Source organism: Osmia lignaria, chromosome 1 (assembly GCF_051020975.1).
Source record: "Osmia lignaria lignaria isolate PbOS001 chromosome 1, iyOsmLign1, whole genome shotgun sequence".
Classification (NCBI taxonomy): domain Eukaryota; kingdom Metazoa; phylum Arthropoda; class Insecta; order Hymenoptera; family Megachilidae; genus Osmia; species Osmia lignaria.
In genome coordinates this window covers 10,124,500-10,145,444 of record NC_135032.1, presented here as the reverse complement: position 1 = coordinate 10,145,444, position 20,945 = coordinate 10,124,500, and the positions used below count along the sequence as shown (strand labels likewise).

Sequence of the window (20,945 nt, the reverse complement as noted above, 5' to 3'; positions counted from 1 at the left end):
ATGATTTAAGAATAGTACAATAATGTACTCTCAGATGGCGTATGCGTTGCTGTTGAACGCGTTTATAATTTGTGCCATACATTCCAGTTCGTGCTTGTCACTGCAACAGGTGTTATGGTCTGTCGAGTTTTCGCGTGAGTTTTTATCGTTATAGTATTATGCACGCGTGTATGTTTATGTACATATTAGTTAACAATGTTTTGTGAAATTGGTACGATCAATCGTTTCGTATTTTATAGGTTCGTGTGAAATGTGTGTTCAAGAAATGACTTTTGGAGCCTGATACGCATCGGTTTTGGTAAAACGGAGTAAACAAAAGGTTGGTGCCATTTATTACTTATATTACAATAATAATCATGATACATTGATATTTGTAAAATTCTGTATTACATTATTGATCAATGCTACAAGAACGTTAAGTATATAGGTTATCCTTGTTTTGTTTTGACTGAAAATAAATGCCTGTTATTTCGGTGTTTCTTGAGAACGATTGTCGTACAATGTTGTGTACCGTGAGAAACGCGTGTCTTCATACCATGCACACGATTGAAATATCACGTTACTATAATAAGTTACGTGCTAATTGCATCTGAAACAAAGACATTAAATATTTTCCATCAAATGATGGCGGTAACAGTCATCAGTAATCCATATAAGATATCGCGATTGACAGTTTGATAGAATGTACATGATATATATATTTCTTATAATTATCACGTATATATGTCTTATATCGTATCTTTTGTAAGAAATATATACAACTTTTGCGACTGATAGTAAAAGATTCTTAACAATTTTAAGTAATATTAAAAAATGCCATTGAAAGGTGGTCACGTGACCGTGACATCATCAATCCCTAGCGGAAGTCTTGGGTTACATTTAAAACGCCGTTTAGTGGGAAATTTAAATGCCCATCTATGCGTGTAAGGAAGATGAAAGTGTTGAATCATTAAAGCAAGTCGATTAAAACATCGAACGTTCTTGTTGCATTGTAGAGTCAATGACAAATGAGTCAGGTTAATTGCAAGTTCTAAGAACGTATTTCCTAATACAATCTCGTATTAATCAATAGTGATTTATAGTAGTAAAATATTTTTCGTATAACAATTTTAATTTTGATAATTCTTATTTTCTACAATTAATTTTTATATTCTTAATAAACACGGTGAATTACCAGGTGATTCACCAGGCATAAAACGTGTTAAGAAATTTAATATCAAAAACGCTTATTAATTCTGTCCATCTGTTGTACGTGCAGCAGATGATAATTTTATTTTAATCATGTACACGGGTAAACAACCCTAAATTATTGGTCCAATGACTTAGCGCCCTCAGAAGGGTGTCTCTCTCGTAAGAAATTATTGAAAATAGAAAATTCTTTTTTTTTTTTATACAATTGGTATAAAGGAGTATCGATGAATCTCAATTAACAATGTCGGTGATCTTTCGACGCAAAAGTGAACGGCCTGCTGTACGGCCATAGAAGAAACCCGTTTTCTACGCGTGGGTGGCGCAAAAATATCAGGAACCTACGCGAGTTTCACGCATTTGGCGCGTTTCAATGATCGAACGAACTTCCCTTACTTCTTTTCTTTTATATCCAAGAAAACGTGGGTAGGGTACATACACGGTACGATCAAAAGGACGATTTCAATGTTCCCTGAGAAATGTTCAAACGTAAAGTCCTAAAACGGTGACGAGATAATTCACCAAACAGAAATCAACACCAGTAGGCATACATCTGGATAAGATAAATGTTATCCCACCTACCTGGTTCGTTGACATCCACCAGGAACTATCTCTTATCACTCGGTTAACGTGTGTAAAGGGTGATAACGTATTCGCGGCTACAATTGCACTATTGTCACCCAGAGTTCACTTTTTTATTTTCCTTTCCTCGATGCATTAGCCTAGTTAGAATTTCTCTTTGGGTGGGGCTAGGTACTGCATTTCATTTCCAAAAATACGAAAATTTACAAAATGACCAGTGGAAGGATAATTACTGAAAGTGGAAGGGTTAACTGCCTCCATACTAGGAAAAATATATTTTCCCATTTTCCTTCAAATCGAGGAACGAAAACCTCTTTCATTCAAACGTAGTCTAACAATTTCTCTTTTGAAATCTCTATGGGAAATAGACTGTTGCACACTCCTCTCTTACTAGAGAGATCGTACAATTTTTCATTGCACCCGACGTCCCATTACCAAAGTGCAGTCGAATCGTTCGGTTATTCGTAGTTTCGCGTTTGGTGTATCGGAAGAATTTCCATTGTTCGTAGAAGAGTAGACGATAGGTCGGACTCCAGTCTCCGGATGCATGGGGCGTACGCCTATGGTGGTCCACGCGCCTAAAATCGATTCAGAGAGACACAGACAGGGCATAGACCTCCCTGCATAGGGTTGATTCGTCGTAACTTTTTCGATGAACGAAAAATCAAGGATCTTCTAAATTTTCTACCAGGTTCTACTGAAAATCCAGTCATATGATAACAGAATGAAAATATCATTTTCAAAATAATTTCATTTGCAATTCCTTGTATGGAAATCCATGCTTTTTATTCCAATTCAAACTTCATCTACATAATACCATAATGATCCCATTCACCGTTCTAAATGCCAAGAGAATATCACAGACATTATCCACCGTTTTTACCGTCTCCTTCGCCATCAGAAGCAGAAGACAAATTTCCCTAGGTTGGCCCGTGCAACCGTCGCAGAAATTAATTCCCCCAGTATTCTGGCCGTTCGTTCGAGGGTGCATCGCATCCGACCGGGATTGCCAGCGAACTACACCCGGCTTCCTTCACCCTCGAACCTGGAAAATTGTCCACGTCGAGGGAGATGTCGTTCCAAAAAACTGTCGAGTGCCGGCACCGCGACCATTAGAGGGATGGTGGTCGGTTCGCGGAAATTTCGAGCGCTTTCCAACGGTCCCTCGAAATTTTATGACCGCTCGTAATCGTAGCACGGGCAAATTATTATGGTGTGAAATTTCGCTTGCCGGGTCAGAGTCGCCCGCGAGTTTCTATAATGGCCTCCTCCCCTTCTGGCTATCACGTCTTTATGGCTGTTAGGTTTATTAGTTGACGTTTTCGCACGTTTCTCTCCGTTTATCGTTGCTTCCTCGTAAATCCATGATTTATTTCTCGCAATCGTTCGTTTTCATATGAAAATGAAAATCATATCTCAGGATGATCAAACGAGTGAAAGGCACCGTGCACGATCGCTGTTCGTTCTTATATATTCCGGTTCATTAGCAGGCGAGCGGGTCTATCGTAGTTCACTACCATAGTAAATAATGCACCGCGACACCTGGTACATCGTGTACATCGTGCGTTCACGTACGCACGCCAGCTTCGTGTACACACGTGTATATATATGCACGAGGGTCGAGCGTAATGTATGCATAATGTATGTAGGGCTGGTGTGCTCAATACCACCGTTCCATTGCTTTCTATATATCACGCTAAGCTGCTGCACTCGCGACTGCATTCTACCGTTTGCACCCGGTGCATCGGACCGAGGGGTGCGACGACACGTGTGACCGTTGAAAAGAATTCGAAAGAAGAAGGAAATATAGGGTGGAACACCGTGGGTGGTTTTAGAGATACTCGACCCTCGAATAATTTATCGAAACTCTTCTTCGCTATAAAATAAAGAAAAATGAAAAACGAAGGGAACTAATAATATTCGTGAATTTTCTTTTTATTATTTCACCAACTCTGAATATGTAAGTCATGAACGACGATAGTCGATGAAAGGCCTAGTACCTTGATAATAGAGATACACAAAGAACAAGCTGATAATTCGAGAATAATTCTCTGTTGGCGCCTATCGTGCACGTTGATCAACGCTGCAACCAGCTTAATGGAAGAGCACTCGTTCTTCGGTCACGTAGGTCCGTCGGGTTCACGATGGAATTCCAGCGATGCTAATTTCATCGTAGAATACCGGAATTCCGCAGGCTATTCTGACCTGCGGATACGCGGCACGGAGTTATATTAACCACGTTTCCGGAAACGTTCGATTAGCCACCGTGGAATGGGAACAATTTCGGTAATAGCGACCCACGAGACAATATTACCGATGGTGATTCGAAATTAGTCCAACGTTGGATTTAAAATTAAATTGAGAAGAAAAAAGAATCGAAGTAATTCGCGTTTACACAACTGAATCCTCCCGCACCGCAAACTCCTCGATGTAAGTTCACTCGTCGGAGCCAAGTGTCTTCGTTTGTTTCGAGCATCGTTCAATTAAGAGCAATTAAGGAAAGAAACGCGAACGAAACACGATTGGAGGAGCGCAATGGCATACGTCGTTGACAACATAACCATGCGATATCATGGCCGGGTGTAAACTCGATTATAAAAGCATCCTATCGTTCGCAGACTTATTCTTCGCTTGGTAGATACACACATGTATCGCACAATGTGTCGTGGAAGCCTTTATAGAGCCAGACAACTCGATTGAATTATAGTAACAGAGTTATCCGTCACTTGGTGTGCGAGAAGGGCTAAGGGCTAAACACTAAGTCTCAACGGGATCTAAACTGATTTCCAGCGTATTTGAGGGAAATGAAACGCGTCTGAAGTAAGATCGATGGAAATGGAGAAGTTTCCTTTCGCTAACTTGACGAACCATTTACCCTTGCATAGCAAGATTTATATGTTGCTTTGAAATTTGATGTCAGCTACTGATTAAGGGGATTCGAGCCTCAGCATCCAAAATAAAAAATTTGAAAGAATTTACGATCCGTATCGTGAATCGTTAAGATTAACCTTAAGGTTCTTAATTCGAGCCGTGTTAAACAAAAGCTTTAGCCGTTTTGACGACGGTCGTTTGCATTAAGTGGCCTCGTCCGAGCCGCGCGCCACCCCCGATCCGTCTGCATTTGACTTTGTAATTTCATTTATGTCGAATCGCGTATTCCGGGCTATGTCCGACGCTCGCAAACATTTGTGGCCAACACCGCGTTTCGCATCCTCCCAGGATTCTCTGATTAACAAACTTCCGATTGAAATTGTTGCTCCTTTCGGTGTAATAGAATGAATGAAATGGAAAAATTTTTTGATCAAATTTTCTCAGATTCGATGATAACGCGATTATTAAACGCTTTGCATATTTTTATTTCTGTCTTCGTTATGTTGAAACACTTATCGACGCGGATCTTTGTGTTGAAACAGAAAAGTGTGCCACGGTGCAAGGCACTCGAAAAATCATGATAGGTATATTTTATTCGAGAGAAGTGAAAGGAACCTTGAAATTGGCATGTTAAAAGCTGCCTGGTAAAAAGTAAAAGTTACAGCACGATTATTTGTATCTGTCATCGTTGGTCACGGTCAATAAATATTGGTAAAAAATATCGATCACGGTGGAGTAATTTTACGTAGGGAAATTGAGGATTAGCGGCACATTTTTCACTTCAAATGTGAAATTAAAATACTTTCAGTTTATTAAAAATAAATGACAGCAGTGGATTTCGTACAAAAGTATTAAGATATTCTGTTGAAATAATTTAATATAATAATTATAATTTTAATATGGTTTATTAGAATTTTCCTACAGTTTTCTATATAGTATCCTTTTATTTATTTAAATTGATCTGCCTACATTTTTATTATTGTGCACTTAACGAAACGGTATCCCAATTCGCATTCATCAGTAATATCTTTCACTGAAAAAAAAAGGAAAAATAATCGTTATTTATTGATCATCTGAATTTTAATTGTTCAAGTGTTTTGAAAAAAAGAACTGCTGGTTCATATTGTTTATTTGTAGCTTATTTTGCTAGTCATTTGAATTATTCTGGTTCATGAAATAATTGCGGGATTGCGCAACAAAGTGAATTGAAAAATAAAGTAATGGCATATTAATTAGTGAATCACCTATATCGTGGCACTGATCTACAGTCATATGGATTGCACGTTTCATTTTCGGTGGCATTCCGGATTCTTGAATCAGTTTATGAATAGTTGGTATCTCCATCTTAGCACCTGTCATCTGAAAGCGACGAAACAAATGATTCGAAATTGCTAAATATTTATTTGAATTAATTAACTCACCGTTCCTTGCTTCTGAGCACAACAAACCGCGGTGCAACTGGCTCGTCTCAAACTGTCTTTATTAATCTCCGCAGAATCTTCGGTCATCGCGTCATCCAATAGTGTAAAATCATCTGAAAAGCAAGGAAGTATTCGTCACATTTTTATGAACAGATTTTTATTTGTACGTGAAAGGAGGTAATGATTTTACTTGGTGTCGTTCTCATTTTATCTATACACTTTTCGACTTCCCTCGTATCGATGGAAAACATGTTTGCCAAGCCACTAACCAGTTGATGGGGTGGTCTATCCGCATGGACACTTGTCTAGAATAAAATAGTAGTTATTTTAGGCTAATTCTGAGATGTTTAGCTTTGTAAGTTTACAGATTTGAAAGTAAATTGGGATATTTCAAATTTTATAAATTTCCAAATTTTTTAATTGCAAATGCTATAAATTCTCAAATTTCAAATTAAAATATCCAGAGTATTGGCAAGCTTTCAAATTTTTCCTAAACAAATTTTTCAAATTTTTGAGCTAAACTATAGACAGTAATTAGAATATTTCAAGTGCTATCAATTTTCAAATTTTCTCAATTCTCAAATTTCAAACTAAATTATCAGTTCATCAATTTACGTAACAGTGTATCATTTGAGATTATTCATTATGGTTATATCAAGGATCAATAAGTCATTCGAACTGATACAATTACTTCGATAAACTCTCTCTTCAAAAGTGCATCATATGACGCAAATCTTAATGCAGTATTTATTTACATTCTTCCAAAAGATTTCGAGGAACATGTACTTACGAAAACGAGGAAAGTGAACACCAATAACAATGCACTCTTCATGGTTGCGAGGATTTCACAGATTTTTAAATGAAAATTCGGAAATCTTTCGATGAACACGACTTGTTCGTTAGATGAAGTTTCATTAACTAACATCGAGTGTCTGGTCTGCTTTATTTATATCACACAGAATCGCGGCTAGAGGTTAAAGATGCAAGATAGTGTCACATGTGTAGATGCAACATTCCTGATAATTAGTAAATAATAATTGGAAAAATGAATTTGATGTATAACTCTTTATTTTTTTTTCTCTCTTCTATTCGAGACATAATTATGATAGGTCGGTTCTTTTATAATATTTTGTAAAAATTATAAAAATAAAATATTTGAGAATCCTGAAAACCATAATATTAATTGAAACTTACTAATTTCAAATTACAAATCAAAATAAATTAGTGTCAGGATATTTTGTTCCAAGTTCAGTCAAACACAGTTACTGCGTTTTTACAATCAGAATATTCTTATATTTATAAAGAAAAGAATGCTGTTTGTTTATAGTGTCACAATAATTTTATTGTCGAAGTTTGTGTATTAAACAGGAGGAAAAAGTGAGACCAATTTTGCACTCGTCATCTTCTTGTTCCGCTGAAACAATTGAAAGAACAATGTTCGTGATAATAATTTCAATTCATTTTTTACTACATTCTTCTGTTCTATTTCTGTTCGTGTTATGGTCAACAAATAAACATGTTTATTATTAATAACAGTTAAACATGTAGATTCCAGCTAATTAAGTAAATTCTATGAAATCTGAAAATTCCACTAAATTGTTTTCATCCCGAATAATTCCAAAGTAATTACATAAGCTTAATTAAAAACAACAACATACTTGTTTTTTCTCATTGTCTTTACAAACTTCATACACTTGTATAATATTAGAAAGTGTCAAGGATTTTTCACTGTAGTTTGTAAAAAATATTTGAATTAATTACCTTCGTCGATGCACTCCCTCAAATTCTGCTTCATCGCCTCGCTCAAAGGGAACTTATTACGTTTGGCTAATTCAATTAACGAATTCAATTGAATCTGGTTATTTTCAATCTGAAATAATTGGAAAATTATTAGATATTCTTAACTGTTGAATAAAAGAAGCACTTACTATGTGCGATTTCTCAAAAACACAGGTAACAAAGCAACCAAAGTTAGAGGAGTATTCTGATAAAGATACATTTTGATCATCGAATATGTTTTCCAAATCTTCTATGTCCTCTATAATAATAAAAAATAAGGTAAAAATAGTAAATTTTAATTTTCTTCAACACTCTCAAGTAGGAGCGTTTCATTAATTAATTCATTTGATTTTGTCGAGTCAAATGATTATTAATTAATTATTATTTACCAGTGGTTAATCTATTCTTCTGCAGGCATTCTGCTAAATCCTTCACTGGCACGTTCATTACTCTTGAGATTATTTCTACCTCGAGTGCTCGTGTCGTTGCCTGCAATCGACAATTAATTAATTACCTTCCAATTAATAATTATCCTTCGATACCGTGCAACAGCTCTAATACAATTATTTATTTAATGTTACAATCTGGTCGGTTAAAAATATTGAATAATCGATAGAATTTCAATTCTGTAATCAGAAATCAATAAATCGATCAAATAATAATGTTTTCAATGTACACTCACGCTGATAAGAACGCAAACAAGAATCACGAACCTCTTCATCGCAGCTAAGTTTAATTATAAAACGAATAAATCGACGTGCTTCCACGAAGGAATATTTTGCAAACTGCACCGAACTGCACCGATGCAACGGAGCTTATATTATAACCTGGATGTCGGTTGACAAACATTTCAGATTTAAACAAAATTATTCTTGCTTGGAGCACGGGCACAGCGTTGAAAGCAAATTAGTCAGCGAAATGGCACGGGCATTGTATAAATAACAACGCAAAGCTTCGAGTTTCATCCAAAGACGGAAGAATAAATTAATTAAATATTACGAATTAATTAAGACTGGAAAAATCCTCTTAGGAGTAAGAATAATAATGAAGGATTTATGTAACCATTTTAATGAACCTTTGAACTTTATTTACAAGATTTCGAGCTAACAATTTCTAGCCTTTGTAGCATATACTGGGTGGTCGTTAAGCTACGGGTTCTCCGTTGAAATGCGTGCGGCGTTCGCGTCTCGAGTGCAGCTTAATTATTCATAACGCGTTAACGTCCCTTTGTTTATTCATAAGCCGACCGACGTGGTGTCTGCGTGAGTGGCGAAGCCACGGAATCATCTACTTGCTTAATCTCATTCTTATTAATGAAACTGAAGGGACTACTCAGCAAGAACATCAATCAATCAAAAAGTTCCATTGAACGGTATGGGTGAGAAGGAAATTTATTTTATTTCATTTATTTCCAAAAGTACCATTAAATGGCACCCACGGTATATTAATTTGAAGTTCAGAATTTTATAAAAATGACCTCAGAAATACTTCATTAACGTTCTTAATATAAATTGGACGGTTGCTATTTGCAGTAAAGAATAATTAAAAGGCACTGAATTAATTCAAAGGAAGCACGCGTGAAAATACATTCGCAAAATGGCAAAGTTCATCAGTCTGGTATGCAACACTTGTCGTCCCTCGAAGCAGAAAATTGTCTCTGTACGGGTTGCAGCAGATTTTCAGAGCGTTCCGCTCGCGGCAAAGCGAAGAGGACGAGGCGGGTGTCGCGTTAACGTAAGCGGCTCACGTTGCGAGGCGGTATAATGTAGCCGGTAATGGTCGAAGTTGCCTCCCATACACCATGGAATAAAGTTATGGTCGGCCCGTATGCAACGAACAGACCCGCACGTTGAGACACTTTTGCAAATGGTCGGCTTTGCGACCGATTACAGCCGGTAGTTGCATTCCCGAAGAAATCGCTCTGGCCACTCGCGGAATTCTAAACGATCCTCTCGCCAAACTGATCGCACGGTTTTCCTTTAAATCGTTCCTCCAGCTTTAAAGCTCGTCGATGGAGAAATATCCTCGGAGCTTGAATAGCTAACGAGAGCGATAAAGAAGGTGGATGATTTTGCAATTCTTTTACCTTTCGTTTCAAGTTCGCCAATGACGAATTAATTCAAGAAGAATTGAACGCGTTATTTATATTCTCATATCATTTTATTGAACGTGGTACATTAATTATAAGTTTCGAACAATTATAAGTTTACAGCCTTCAACGAGCGATCTTTAACTTGCCTAGTTGAAAAGCTTCTGGATATAGCAATCACTGTAGATGGTGCCGATGTTGCACTCGTCAGGTTCTCCTTGAACTATAACAAGAGCGCAATTTTTTTTTTTTTTTTTTTTTTTTCAAGAACTTTAATTATCTATTTGATCGGTAATAATAGTTACGGTTGTTACTTACTGCTTGTAATGCATTCTTCCGCAATTTTCTTCACGTCTTGGATCTCAGCATCGTTACCAGCATGCACTGATTCTATCATCGTGTAGACGGGTTCCAGATGGAACTCATTGTTGCCTGTCAGCTTGAATAGTTGAAAAATAAAATGTAAATTATTCGTGGTCAAAAACAGTCGATGCTGTTGAAGAATCTTTATTATAAATTGTACATACCATTCCCATTCGCTTCATCACACAGCCTTTCAAGCAGCCCAATTGTTTCAAGTCCATTCCATCTGCGGCTTGCTGAATGTTTTTAGCTTGATCTGGAAATTATTTAAGAAAATTTTGATAGTATTTATCATTTATTAGCTCGACTGTGAAGGTAGGATACAGTGAAACTTGAATTATTAACTTTTCGACGACGGACCATGGAGAGAGACCCAATTTTAATTTAGTTTCGTACCTCGTATTGTCTTCGTTTTCTGAATTTTACTCTGTTCCTCGTTATAATATTATATTTGAGGTACTGTATAGAGAATTTTAAGCCATTGAAAGAATTAATTGAAATGATATTTGCTTACCTTCTGTCATATGAAACTCATCAGCGCATGGTTGCACGTTCGGCATCAAGTATTCCATGTACTTAGCTATCACGGCATCTTGATCGAGACCGCGAACGGCCGTCTGAAAATCGAATTTATCCCGTGAAATAGTGAAATTGTAATTTCAGCAGTGATTATGAATAGTTTAACACCCACGGTAGCGGCCAATAGGCAAGTAACAGCGACAATAAACTTCATTCTTCCTCAACGTACGTATCCAAATCTGATCAAAGAGCTCCTTTTGTAAATGAAATTCGTCTTCAACGAATTTTTTCACCGGTTGTGTTCTCTCGAATCCCTCGAAAGGACATTTATACGTCGCCACGGGTAGGTGTTTAAGGTTTGACACGCAGGAAACGAGATAATTCCCTGATTTAACCGATTTACGTAAGGCCAGTTCTGTTCAAGTACGACCAACGTCTTCATTATCGCGTGTCACTTTTATCACGAAAAATCATTGTTTTCACGGATTCGAAGAAAATTATGATCTGAATGGAGCGAGCCACTCTAATCACACACCGAGAACAGTGTAATTACAGAAACGATTTGTTTAACTTCGTCTGCGGATCGTTAGATAAAATGACAACCCTGAATTCTTGGAATTGGTGAATGAAATTAGATAATCATTTTTCTTTTTTAATTAGCGAAAGCTTATGATACTTGCTATCATTGTTTACAAAATATATTTGATTAGGTATATTTAAAATCACGTAAACATTTAATTTTAAAAATATTCATCTTTTATTTATTTATACTCTTTAAAATACATCTGAATTTTCTTAGTTTTCCATGAAACATTTAACGTAGCTGAACGCCATTTTGCACCCGTCAATGTCTTTAACTAAAACGAAAATAATAGTAAACATTTTTATCAATTGTTCTTTTTTAATTGTGTAATATAACTTACCTTTGTCGAAGCAATCAACTGCAGCTTTTTGCTTTTGTTTTAATAAATCTGGCTCATCAGCGTGCACGATTTTCAGAAACTCCTGCACATTGTCTAAGTTTATCTTCGAATCTTTTATCTAGAATAAAATAATTAAGAAATAATGTAATTATGGAAGTTATAGTTTTTCTATATAGTAGATTAGATTTACGTACAAAGCTTCTTAATTTCATGGTGCATTCAACAAGGCATGAGGCCTTTTCCTCACCCCTTTCCATTTCGTTGTAGAATATTTCTTTAGGAGTTTCTGAAGAAAATATTTCAATATAGAATTCCCAACTTTTCAGAGTTTTATCTAGGAATGGATTATGATTACTTACTTTCAGTTAATCCATTTTTTTTAGCACAGTGTATAAGTTGGTCCTTCATTAGATCTAAATAAACATCTTCAGGATCAGCATTAATTGCAGCCTGAAATTTAATGAAAATTTTAAATATAATAATAATAATTTGCTAAGTTCTCTTTCTTCTTTTTTTGTCTATGATAGACAGTTTACATATTTTTCACTTTAGTAATAGAAAAATTATTAGGATCCTACTAGGTAACTGTATTATTACAAAATTGCAATATTTTAATATTGTACCCTAATAATGTTTCATTTTTTCACTACTGTATTCTAATACTTTCTTAGATAGAATATTACAAAAATTAATCTAGATAAAATAAAAAGCTAAATAATGCAAGCGTTAGACGCACTCGCATCGTTGCATTTGCAAAGTGCATATGGCCCTACAAATTAATATAAATACTCATCTTCTTCTTATACCATTTTTCCTCCAATTATTTGATAAATAAACTTTATACTTACTGCCATCAGCAAACCACCAACAATAATTAGCCAAGTCTTCATCTTGACGTTCTTTAACAATTAACGAACAACACTACTGCAAAATGAGCTAGTTTATCGACGACTAAATCTTATTCTCGATGGCTTCCAATATTTATACAATAATTGCATAGCCGAACAAAAAATGTATCACGTGTAACACAAAGGTAGCTTATATTAGATTTTATTGCAACACAACGCACTTAATTATTGCATGTAATCTTCCCTTTTTTTTCTATCCAGCATCCAACCAGTTAACCTTGACTTTGAATCGTATACTTAAATTAGAGGAAAAATACAATTCATAAAAAACCTAATAATGGATTGCTAATATCGTTTGAGTTAAGTAGGTAATCAGTAGTTATTAGAGTGTCATTTCAGAAATGATTGAATGAACTTCGGCTTCATTGTTACTTAAGAATGATCGAATTAATTTAAGTGTACATTTTTAACATATATCTTCTTAAGTTTATTAACAAATTAATTAGTTTAAACTCCGGTTAATTATGGTTCAAGTTTATCTTTATCAAAAACGAAGATAAAAGTAGACGGGAGGATTGAATAACCACAGTTTTCCGGTCATTATTTTTATTCAAATCTCTGCTGTAATTATGTTCTTCTTTTATGGATTTTTTTATAAGTCACAGTAATTGCTATGCAGTAAAAAAAAGTTGTTTTTTGTTATCCAGCTGAACTTTTGTATTACTTAATATTCACGTGGATTTTGTATAAAACTTTAGGTTGATATCCTTTTTTTTATAAGTTTGCATCACGATTGATCCAGGACTCGTTGTTGAAGGGTTAAAATAATGTATTCGTGATTTGAACGTCAAATTTTCATTTAATCGCTACTTTTATTAATCTTTACAATTGTACAATAGTTAATATTTTTTAAAAAGAATTCTTCCGTGTAATTTGAACAATAGATTCCTCGATCATGCAGGGGTTTGGGACATTACACAGCTTACAAAAACGAACGCAAGCTCGCATTCGTCAGTATTACTTTTCGCTGAAACAGTTGTGAATTTATTAGCAAAAACAATAGGACTTGCATTTAATTTGCTATTTCTTTAATTTGATTGATTTTTACCTTCTTCGAAACACGTTTTTGCTTGCTCTGTGTATGTGTTTATTTTGTCCGGTTCATCGCCAACTATCTTCACCCCGACTTCTCGGTATTTGTCTTCTTGAAACTCACTGCCGACCAACTAAAAAAAGTATCAACATTATTTGAAATTGCCAAATCCTAATAATAGGAGTGTAGACAGTTTTTCAGACACCAGAAAATTGGAAATTTTCATTTAATTTTCACTCACAATTCCTGTTTGTTTCATTATGCAAGCCTTCATGCAACCAAATCTATTTCTATCTTCGCCTACCAATTCGGTGTCGTGAAACTTTGGCATTTCCTCTGAAACGAAAAGCGATTAGTTGAAAAACTTACTTAAGAAAAGTATGCGACCCGTTGTAATTTAATTCACCTGGCAAAATGTTGTTTTCTTGGGCACAAGGTACAGCGAATTCCTTTAGAACTTCCAATACTTCTTCATCGGCACGAATCACATCCTAGAATTCACATTTGTTTTCTAATAATATGTATCGATGGTCTATGTTATATTTCCTGAGATACAAGGAATGTTCCAATATTATAAATTAATTCTCAAGTCTATAAATACATAAAATTGAAAGAGGGTATTTTGGCACTCTGTGTAATGTTACCGATGACTGTGGCGTCGCGACGCCCTAAATGTAGTACAATGGAATAATTAAAAATGGAAAAGAATGATTTCTCTATCTCACCGTAACGAGAAGGAGGCAACTGATCACCAACAAGTACTTCATATTGATTATCCTTTCGAAACAATGTAAAACCTCGAACTGACTGACGCCTGTCGACGCCTGGAAAACATATTTATAGAGGACTAGTGTGAATACGCGTAGAATCAACGCGTAAGGTGTTGAATTTCATTACGAAATAGCAGGAAGAGAAATAATTGCCCGATTCACACTGGTTTATATAACGAGCCTTTGATTTTAATCGGGAAGAGAACGACCAATTTCAGGCATTGCATCCCGTAAAAAATGATTATTTTTAATTATCCAATCGCTACGAAGAAGAAAAATTAATAATGTTCTTCGTGGAAATATCTAGAATTGCATTTTTTTTGAATTGATAGCCATTATTGAAGTAACTCGATTCGTTCTTGATGTTTGCATACAAAGAATCCATCGTGGGAAGATTTTTCTTTGGATCGAAAAATAGAAGGATCGAAGTCCAATTATCGTGTTAATTGCTCAAATCTCATTCAGTTAGTCATTTCTGTTTATAAGTTAGAATGCAATGTTTGCGAGTTGTTTGAATATTTTTATTTTTATATTACTTGAACAAAAATGGATTTTGTTAATTATAACACTGATATAATATTGCTTGCATTTTTTATTTTAAGTGCATAATATCTTGTAAATATTCAACAAAAAAAAATAATTTTGCACTTATTAGGATATTAAATAAATTGGTACAATTAATAAATTGAGCAAAAATAATTTATTATTCTCTTATGAATTTTATAAAATACATCAGTTATATTCATGCAGGGTCAACAATTATTGTGGTACTTAAATTACAAGAAGGAAATTTTTAAACAACTTACATCTATTTAATAATTTTAATACAAATCCATTTTGCTTACGAACAATCGATCACCATTAGCTACTTCAACTAATACTAATATTAATATTACACTGTACAGTTAATATTTTCATGAATGATTAAAATGTTTAAAAATCACTTTCATCGATGAAAGTTTACACATTTATTATTCTAATTGAATTTTTTCATTATTCAATCTTAAAAGATGATCTTCTAATTTAAATATACGTCATCGAAGTGCTCATTCTCAATTAATTAACCCCTTAATTTGCTATTGACGGTTCTTATTTCTCGCGGTTCTTATTTCTCGTTAAACCCTTCTACATTGCGGTTTATTTCTAGAGTTCCTGCAAACCGCGTTTCGGCGATCAGGACGACGATGACGAAGATGATAACGCGTCGATGATCGAACATTTCTTTTCCTTCTCTGATGATACCGTGAATTACTTTCTGAATCATTGTTCAGGGCGCCATGTACATCTGCAACAGATTCACATTAATTAATTTTTCTAAAAATCAGAAACTCTTCCTTGATGAGTCGAACGAAAATTTTTAATCTTCTGATAAAATAAATTTTTAAATATCAGAAAATTAATGATCTGTGAAAAAAATATTAAATTTGGAAGGTCGAAAAGGTTTAGGAACCGTGTTACGAAATTACTGCACCGAAAGTGTCATTTGTCGTGTAATGGTATTTAAAAATCACCTCCGGGTCCGTTTCGAACATGCATTTGGCAAATTGCCACGCGACTTCGCATCCATCCGTGGCCGTCACTGCAACCAAATTATAATTATGAATTGTATCGTAGATTGCAGATTTAACCGTGATTTGTAATAATTACAAACCTTGGGGTTGGCACACTTCAACTATGTGGTCCACTCGCGGGACGTACTCCTCCAGTAATAGGAGACGAGAATTTTTAGCGAAGAATTCCCAATTTATCATGTCGTTTTTCATCTGAAAACCCACTTACTATTACAACGTAATAGAGACTGGCAAACATTTTGCAATTTTTCCATAATCAATTTACCGATAGAATTCTAAAAATATAGCTACTCACCGATTTTGTCGAAGTCATGATGCATTTCAGATAACACATTAATCGCTCGTCCTTTGGAAACTCACCCTTGTGCTGACCGTCCAAAAGTTCTAACGCGTAAACAATTTATAAAATTATTTAAATAAACATAAATTTGTCGTTGCAAACTTCGCTTTACCTTTCGGTGCATCAGTCTTCTTACTGCACACTTTCCTCAGGTTTTTAACCGTCTTTCTCGCTTCGTCGATAGTCATCTTTTTCTGTATGCACAAAAATACACTCCATTAGCTGATTAAAATTCACATTTTTATTTGACTCCAATTAAAAATTTAGTCAATGAATTTGCAATTGACAAAGAACGAGTAAAATATAAGAAATGAAACGATCAACTCACGCTTTCCGTGTGCTTGATCGTCGTTAGGACGATCATCAACGCGATCAGCAGTATAGCACCGTACCCTTTCATCCTTTCCACACTTTTTATTGCTAAAAATTTCTTCGGAACTCCGTCACGATATTGTTCTTTCTTCGAAAGAAGGACGGAGTTTGACCGTGCCACTCGAAATCTATCGCCCTCGATGGATCAGGCACCGCAGTTTTATAACTTGCTAAGCAGTAGGAGAAGGAACAATTTTTCTGTCTTTGGTGACACGCCTAATAATTAATCCGTGTCCGTAACCTCCACTTTCGTGAACAAACGTCGTAAGATTAACAATTGCACCGGAAAGGGAGGAGTGATACCGCCACGTAATCAGTTACGTGGCCTATGTAACGAGTACTCAATGATCGGACCATGGTGGGTACTTTTTATCCATATGTTTCGTCTAGTGAACTATTTCCATGGTTTCGTCAATTTTTCTTTTTAAATTGTTGTATCAGATACTAGGAGTGGTGCTATTAGTAGTAGTACATTAATTAACCCTCAGACGGCGGACCATGGAGAGAGCCACAATTTTAATTTCACTTTGTATTTCATATTATTTTTATTTTTTCAATTTTACACTATTAACCTAAAACTGTAGGTTAATATCCTTGGATATCATTTGCAAGTTTGGGTCACGATTGACCCGGGCTCCGCTGTTCAAGGGTTAATAATTAATGACAGATATAAGATAATTAGAATGGTAGTGTTACTAGGAAGTAATATTAATATTAATATTAGTAATAGTAAAAAAGTAAAAAGCAATGTGTTTAATTTTAAACACGAATTGTAATAATTAATCTGTATTGTATACAACTCGAGTAATTCTCTTAAAAAATGTCCCTTCCGATGCAGTAATTTTCATTCTTCAAGGGAAGAAGAACGTCTCTGGATCCGTTCGATAGATGCATTTCAGGTATTCGAACGTTATGTGACACGGATCGCCCGTAATTTCTGCGCACAATGTCCAATAAATAAACAATTGTTTATATTTTGATACATTAAAATTGCATAAATATTCGTTATTCTTTTATAGAAAAATAAGGCTTTCATAAAAATCATTTCTGAATGAATATTTTCTGATATTTTATTTTTATTTTAATGTAATTACGGTGTGCAGTTGTGATTGAAATTAATTAATACTTGGAATATTCTACTCACCTAATTCAGAACATTTTCTTACGGTCTCCTTCATTCGAGTTGCCATATCAGCTGGCATCGACATATCTATTTGCTTCATGGTCATATTGAAGTCAATGGCTCCGTTCTTAAACTGTACAAACACGCGTGTATTAGATTCATCAATTAATTGCTCAAATTGTAGAGATTTTTCTCTTACACTTCGCATGGTCTTCATAATGCAATGTGTATAACATTTAAGATTCTCGTCCTCCGGGAATTCACCTCGTCTGAGCCCGTCAACCATAGCTAAATAATTATGAAAAAAAAAACAAATTAATTTTATGAATCAATGTTTAATTTAATCAGGCATTCTTACCTTCGGTAGTGTCGATTTTCTGCAAGCATACGTTCCGCATTCCCTTCGCCATCTTCTCCATTTGTTCAACAGTCAACTGCGATTTATTAATGAAAACACTTAATTAAATATTAATTTTAGATTGATTTTACTTTCATTGTGAATTATTAACTCGTACGGGTCCGTTGTAACTTTCTTTATTTAAAAATGACAATTTTTTATTAAAAAAACCTACACTTTTCACCGGTTTAAGCGCCACAAACATCAACATCGTTGTCAGAAGTAGTTGTTTCGTGTTCATATTTAAATCTTTCTTTGTACCGAAAGAAAAAACAAAAGTTAATTGAATATCTTCAGATCGAAGATCGATCTACTGGAGGCACATTCAGCTGAGTTTTCCCTTATAAATCCTTCCATCCGAATGTTCGGCATCTTCGAACGTCGTACACGATCATTTTCGAAGCTGATAATTTGATATTCACGACGGAACACAGTGGTTTTAAATTCGATGACAAGTTCACTAACTTTATGTAACACGATAATTTCATCGTACGACCGGCTTTCAGCCAGATAATTCGACGATATTTAATTACGCGGATGTTTCATTTGTGATTACATTTCATATGATTAATTTGGATTGGCTTCTGCTCGTTGGGAAACTACAATATAAGTAAATGATTGTCTTAGGTTTACTAATGAGAAAATTACTTGTCCCAAGCATCTAAAATTTTCCACCTTGTAATTAGAATTTCCTACATTCAGGCTTTTCCTGCTTCTTAAAATTTTAAATTAATTTTTTGATAATTTTCAACTCTGGAGGTACTTCACATATTTCTAATCCTTCAGCTCTTCTAAGATCTAATTTTCCAAAATTTTAATGTAAAAATTCCCAATTGTTAAATACCTCCATTTTAAAAGCAAAAGTACATCAAATACATATGTCTATGACAAAAGCAATTCTGTCAAAAAAAGAGAGGGATGGCGCCGAGAAGACGTCGAGTGGAGGTCGTTGGGGTTGTTTCGAGCACCGTACGATCAGGTGGAAATTAATCGTAGAGACGAGATCGAGGCAAAGGGGGAGGGAAGAAAGAAAAAAAAAAATGTAATTATCGAACCGACGGAGAGTGGCCCTCGGACTAATGGCCGCGGTACGTTTGGGGGGGATGGTTTCTGGCCAGATGGTCCTGTTTTAAGGGTGTCTCTCGAGATACAAGGGTTCGACATTAACGCGAGTCTTCTGGCGCGAAAGGGTCCAGGAGGGTTGGAATACAAGCGAACAACCAGCACGAACTTGCAGTATAGAGTTGAACTGTGCTAACCACCGACCTACAGGGTGTTTCCTACAGACACTCCCCCTTGTCCACCGGAATCGCGCAATCGTACGGTCCTGGGAAATGCAAACTGTAATGGAATAATTTATCAGTGGCCTGCGTTATGGACGCTGGGGATTTTCTGCGATACGTCACCTTTTGACCGAGAAACAAATTGAGAACTCTTGTACATTGTTTCACAGGGTGTTTTACAAATTGTCTTTCTGATTTATAGATTCGTTAGAAGTTAACATTTTTTAACTTTCCTTCTTTTTTTTTTAAATTTATTGATTAAATTACCTCTGCAATCAATTTTCTATGAATTCTAATTGTAAGATCCATTCGGTGTGCATTCAATTTGCAATTAGTTCTCTGTTAAGTTTCTTCCTTTTTTTATCTGGGATCAGAAATATCTGTAAACATCTGGATACACACGACCAATTACGGAGAAAGTTCATGTTATGATATCGTTGTTTGGAAACGAGCACAACGGTGTCCAGATGTGGGTGAAGGAAGGCCGGTATTACGCGATCGGATTCCTTCGATTCGACTCGATGTCATCTTCTGACGAAATTTTCTCATTAAACTTCTGAATATTTTTAGTCCATACAAAACATGGAACGTCATTATGACATTACAATTTCTTTAACCAAATAGAATTCAAAAATAGCAAATTTACCATTTTTATTTTATTTCAACAAGCCTGAGTTTAATAAGGGTTAAAAAAAAAACATGAAATGCAAACAGTATAGAGCAGAATAAGGAAGCATGAGAATAACGTGACCCTTGCGACAGCGCCCTAATTAAACAGCTTTAATTAGCCTTAATAACCCAGCTCTCTCATCTTGTGGCGTAACGAACGTCTTGTCGATAAGCCGTTGTTTCGACTGGAATTATAATAATACCTTGCTTGTTACGAGACTGGGGGGTGAAGTTTGATATAAAAAAATAGAATCAAGTTTATTTATTTGTTTAATTAAAATTGCGTTTTTAATTAGAGATACGTTTCAAGTGAATTATAATTGCTTTGTGATTTGAGAAGAGAGGGTGTCTATCATCTATATTTTCAAGTATCTAACACGAGTATTCCTAATTAGATAAATTAGAAAATTTATATGGAAATTCAATTCACACCCCCGTATGGGTTAACTGAAAATTTCTTTTTCCATTTCAAATTATTTTTATTCTACATTCGTAATTTGGAATTTGTCGTGGTCGAGTTTTCCACCGATTGTAACAGGAAACTGGTAAAAAAAAATACAATGTTTTCGAGTGTAATCAGTGTCTGTTTCTACGTCTCGTTGGACGTGCGCACGCGTAGGCCTAATCGTATCCGTTTCCTGCGAGTTTCCAACGAGCCATGTCCATTTGACGATAAACAAACTGAAATCGTAACGCTGCTGAAAATAATCTTCGACTTGCTTCCGCCTCCTTCTTTTTCTACCC

The 20,945-nt window shown here is 35.3% G+C and overlaps 6 protein-coding genes across 15 annotated transcripts in view; 1 reads left to right on the top strand and 5 right to left on the bottom strand.

Moving 5' to 3' along the window:
- Positions 1-49: 49 nt before the first annotated feature.
- The window catches only part of spri (Src homology 2 domain-containing protein sprint), a 104,813-nt gene continuing 83,917 nt past the window's right edge, over positions 50-20,945 (top strand). For 5 of the 10 annotated variants that reach the window (XM_034328343.2, XM_034328326.2, XM_076688028.1 and 2 more), the window contains exons 1-2: positions 51-134; positions 240-319. The gene's annotated coding sequence lies outside the window, so the exon portion shown is untranslated. Of the gene's footprint in view, positions 320-20,945 lie in introns of all 10 variants that reach the window. The other 5 variants (XM_034328327.2, XM_034328330.2, XM_034328323.2 and 2 more) reach the window with 3 other exon arrangements.
- LOC117606200 (uncharacterized) lies at positions 5,430-14,558 on the bottom strand. The gene is made up of 10 exons (XM_034328363.2): positions 14,402-14,558; positions 14,083-14,167; positions 13,918-14,012; positions 13,692-13,809; positions 13,540-13,610; positions 6,853-6,999; positions 6,253-6,367; positions 6,063-6,175; positions 5,886-6,000; positions 5,430-5,674 (listed from the first exon to the last, which is right to left on the bottom strand). The coding sequence occupies exons 1-10, from the start codon at positions 14,441-14,443 to the stop codon at positions 5,607-5,609; spliced, it is 969 nt and encodes a 322-aa protein (XP_034184254.2). The 5' UTR covers positions 14,444-14,558; the 3' UTR covers positions 5,430-5,606.
- LOC117606203 (general odorant-binding protein 57c-like) lies at positions 7,286-8,691 on the bottom strand. Its single transcript, XM_034328367.2, has 5 exons — positions 8,524-8,691; positions 8,231-8,330; positions 7,991-8,100; positions 7,824-7,932; positions 7,286-7,476 (listed from the first exon to the last, which is right to left on the bottom strand). The coding sequence occupies exons 1-5, from the start codon at positions 8,560-8,562 to the stop codon at positions 7,403-7,405; spliced, it is 432 nt and encodes a 143-aa protein (XP_034184258.2). The 5' UTR covers positions 8,563-8,691; the 3' UTR covers positions 7,286-7,402.
- On the bottom strand, positions 9,973-11,138 carry Obp2 (odorant binding protein 2). The gene is made up of 5 exons (XM_034328366.2): positions 10,985-11,138; positions 10,808-10,910; positions 10,458-10,549; positions 10,249-10,369; positions 9,973-10,153 (listed from the first exon to the last, which is right to left on the bottom strand). The coding sequence occupies exons 1-5, from the start codon at positions 11,024-11,026 to the stop codon at positions 10,080-10,082; spliced, it is 432 nt and encodes a 143-aa protein (XP_034184257.1). The 5' UTR covers positions 11,027-11,138; the 3' UTR covers positions 9,973-10,079.
- LOC117606205 (uncharacterized) lies at positions 11,527-12,718 on the bottom strand. The gene is made up of 5 exons (XM_034328370.2): positions 12,584-12,718; positions 12,095-12,185; positions 11,930-12,021; positions 11,736-11,853; positions 11,527-11,669 (listed from the first exon to the last, which is right to left on the bottom strand). Exons 1-5 carry the CDS (start codon positions 12,623-12,625, stop codon positions 11,608-11,610), a joined length of 405 nt encoding a protein of 134 aa, XP_034184261.1. The 5' UTR covers positions 12,626-12,718; the 3' UTR covers positions 11,527-11,607.
- LOC117606353 (uncharacterized) lies at positions 15,714-18,579 on the bottom strand. Its single transcript, XM_076688503.1, has 11 exons — positions 18,425-18,579; positions 18,211-18,286; positions 18,052-18,140; positions 17,874-17,985; positions 17,639-17,666; positions 16,686-16,875; positions 16,470-16,551; positions 16,313-16,401; positions 16,098-16,209; positions 15,958-16,025; positions 15,714-15,731 (listed from the first exon to the last, which is right to left on the bottom strand). Exons 1-11 carry the CDS (start codon positions 18,488-18,490, stop codon positions 15,714-15,716), a joined length of 930 nt encoding a protein of 309 aa, XP_076544618.1. The 5' UTR covers positions 18,491-18,579.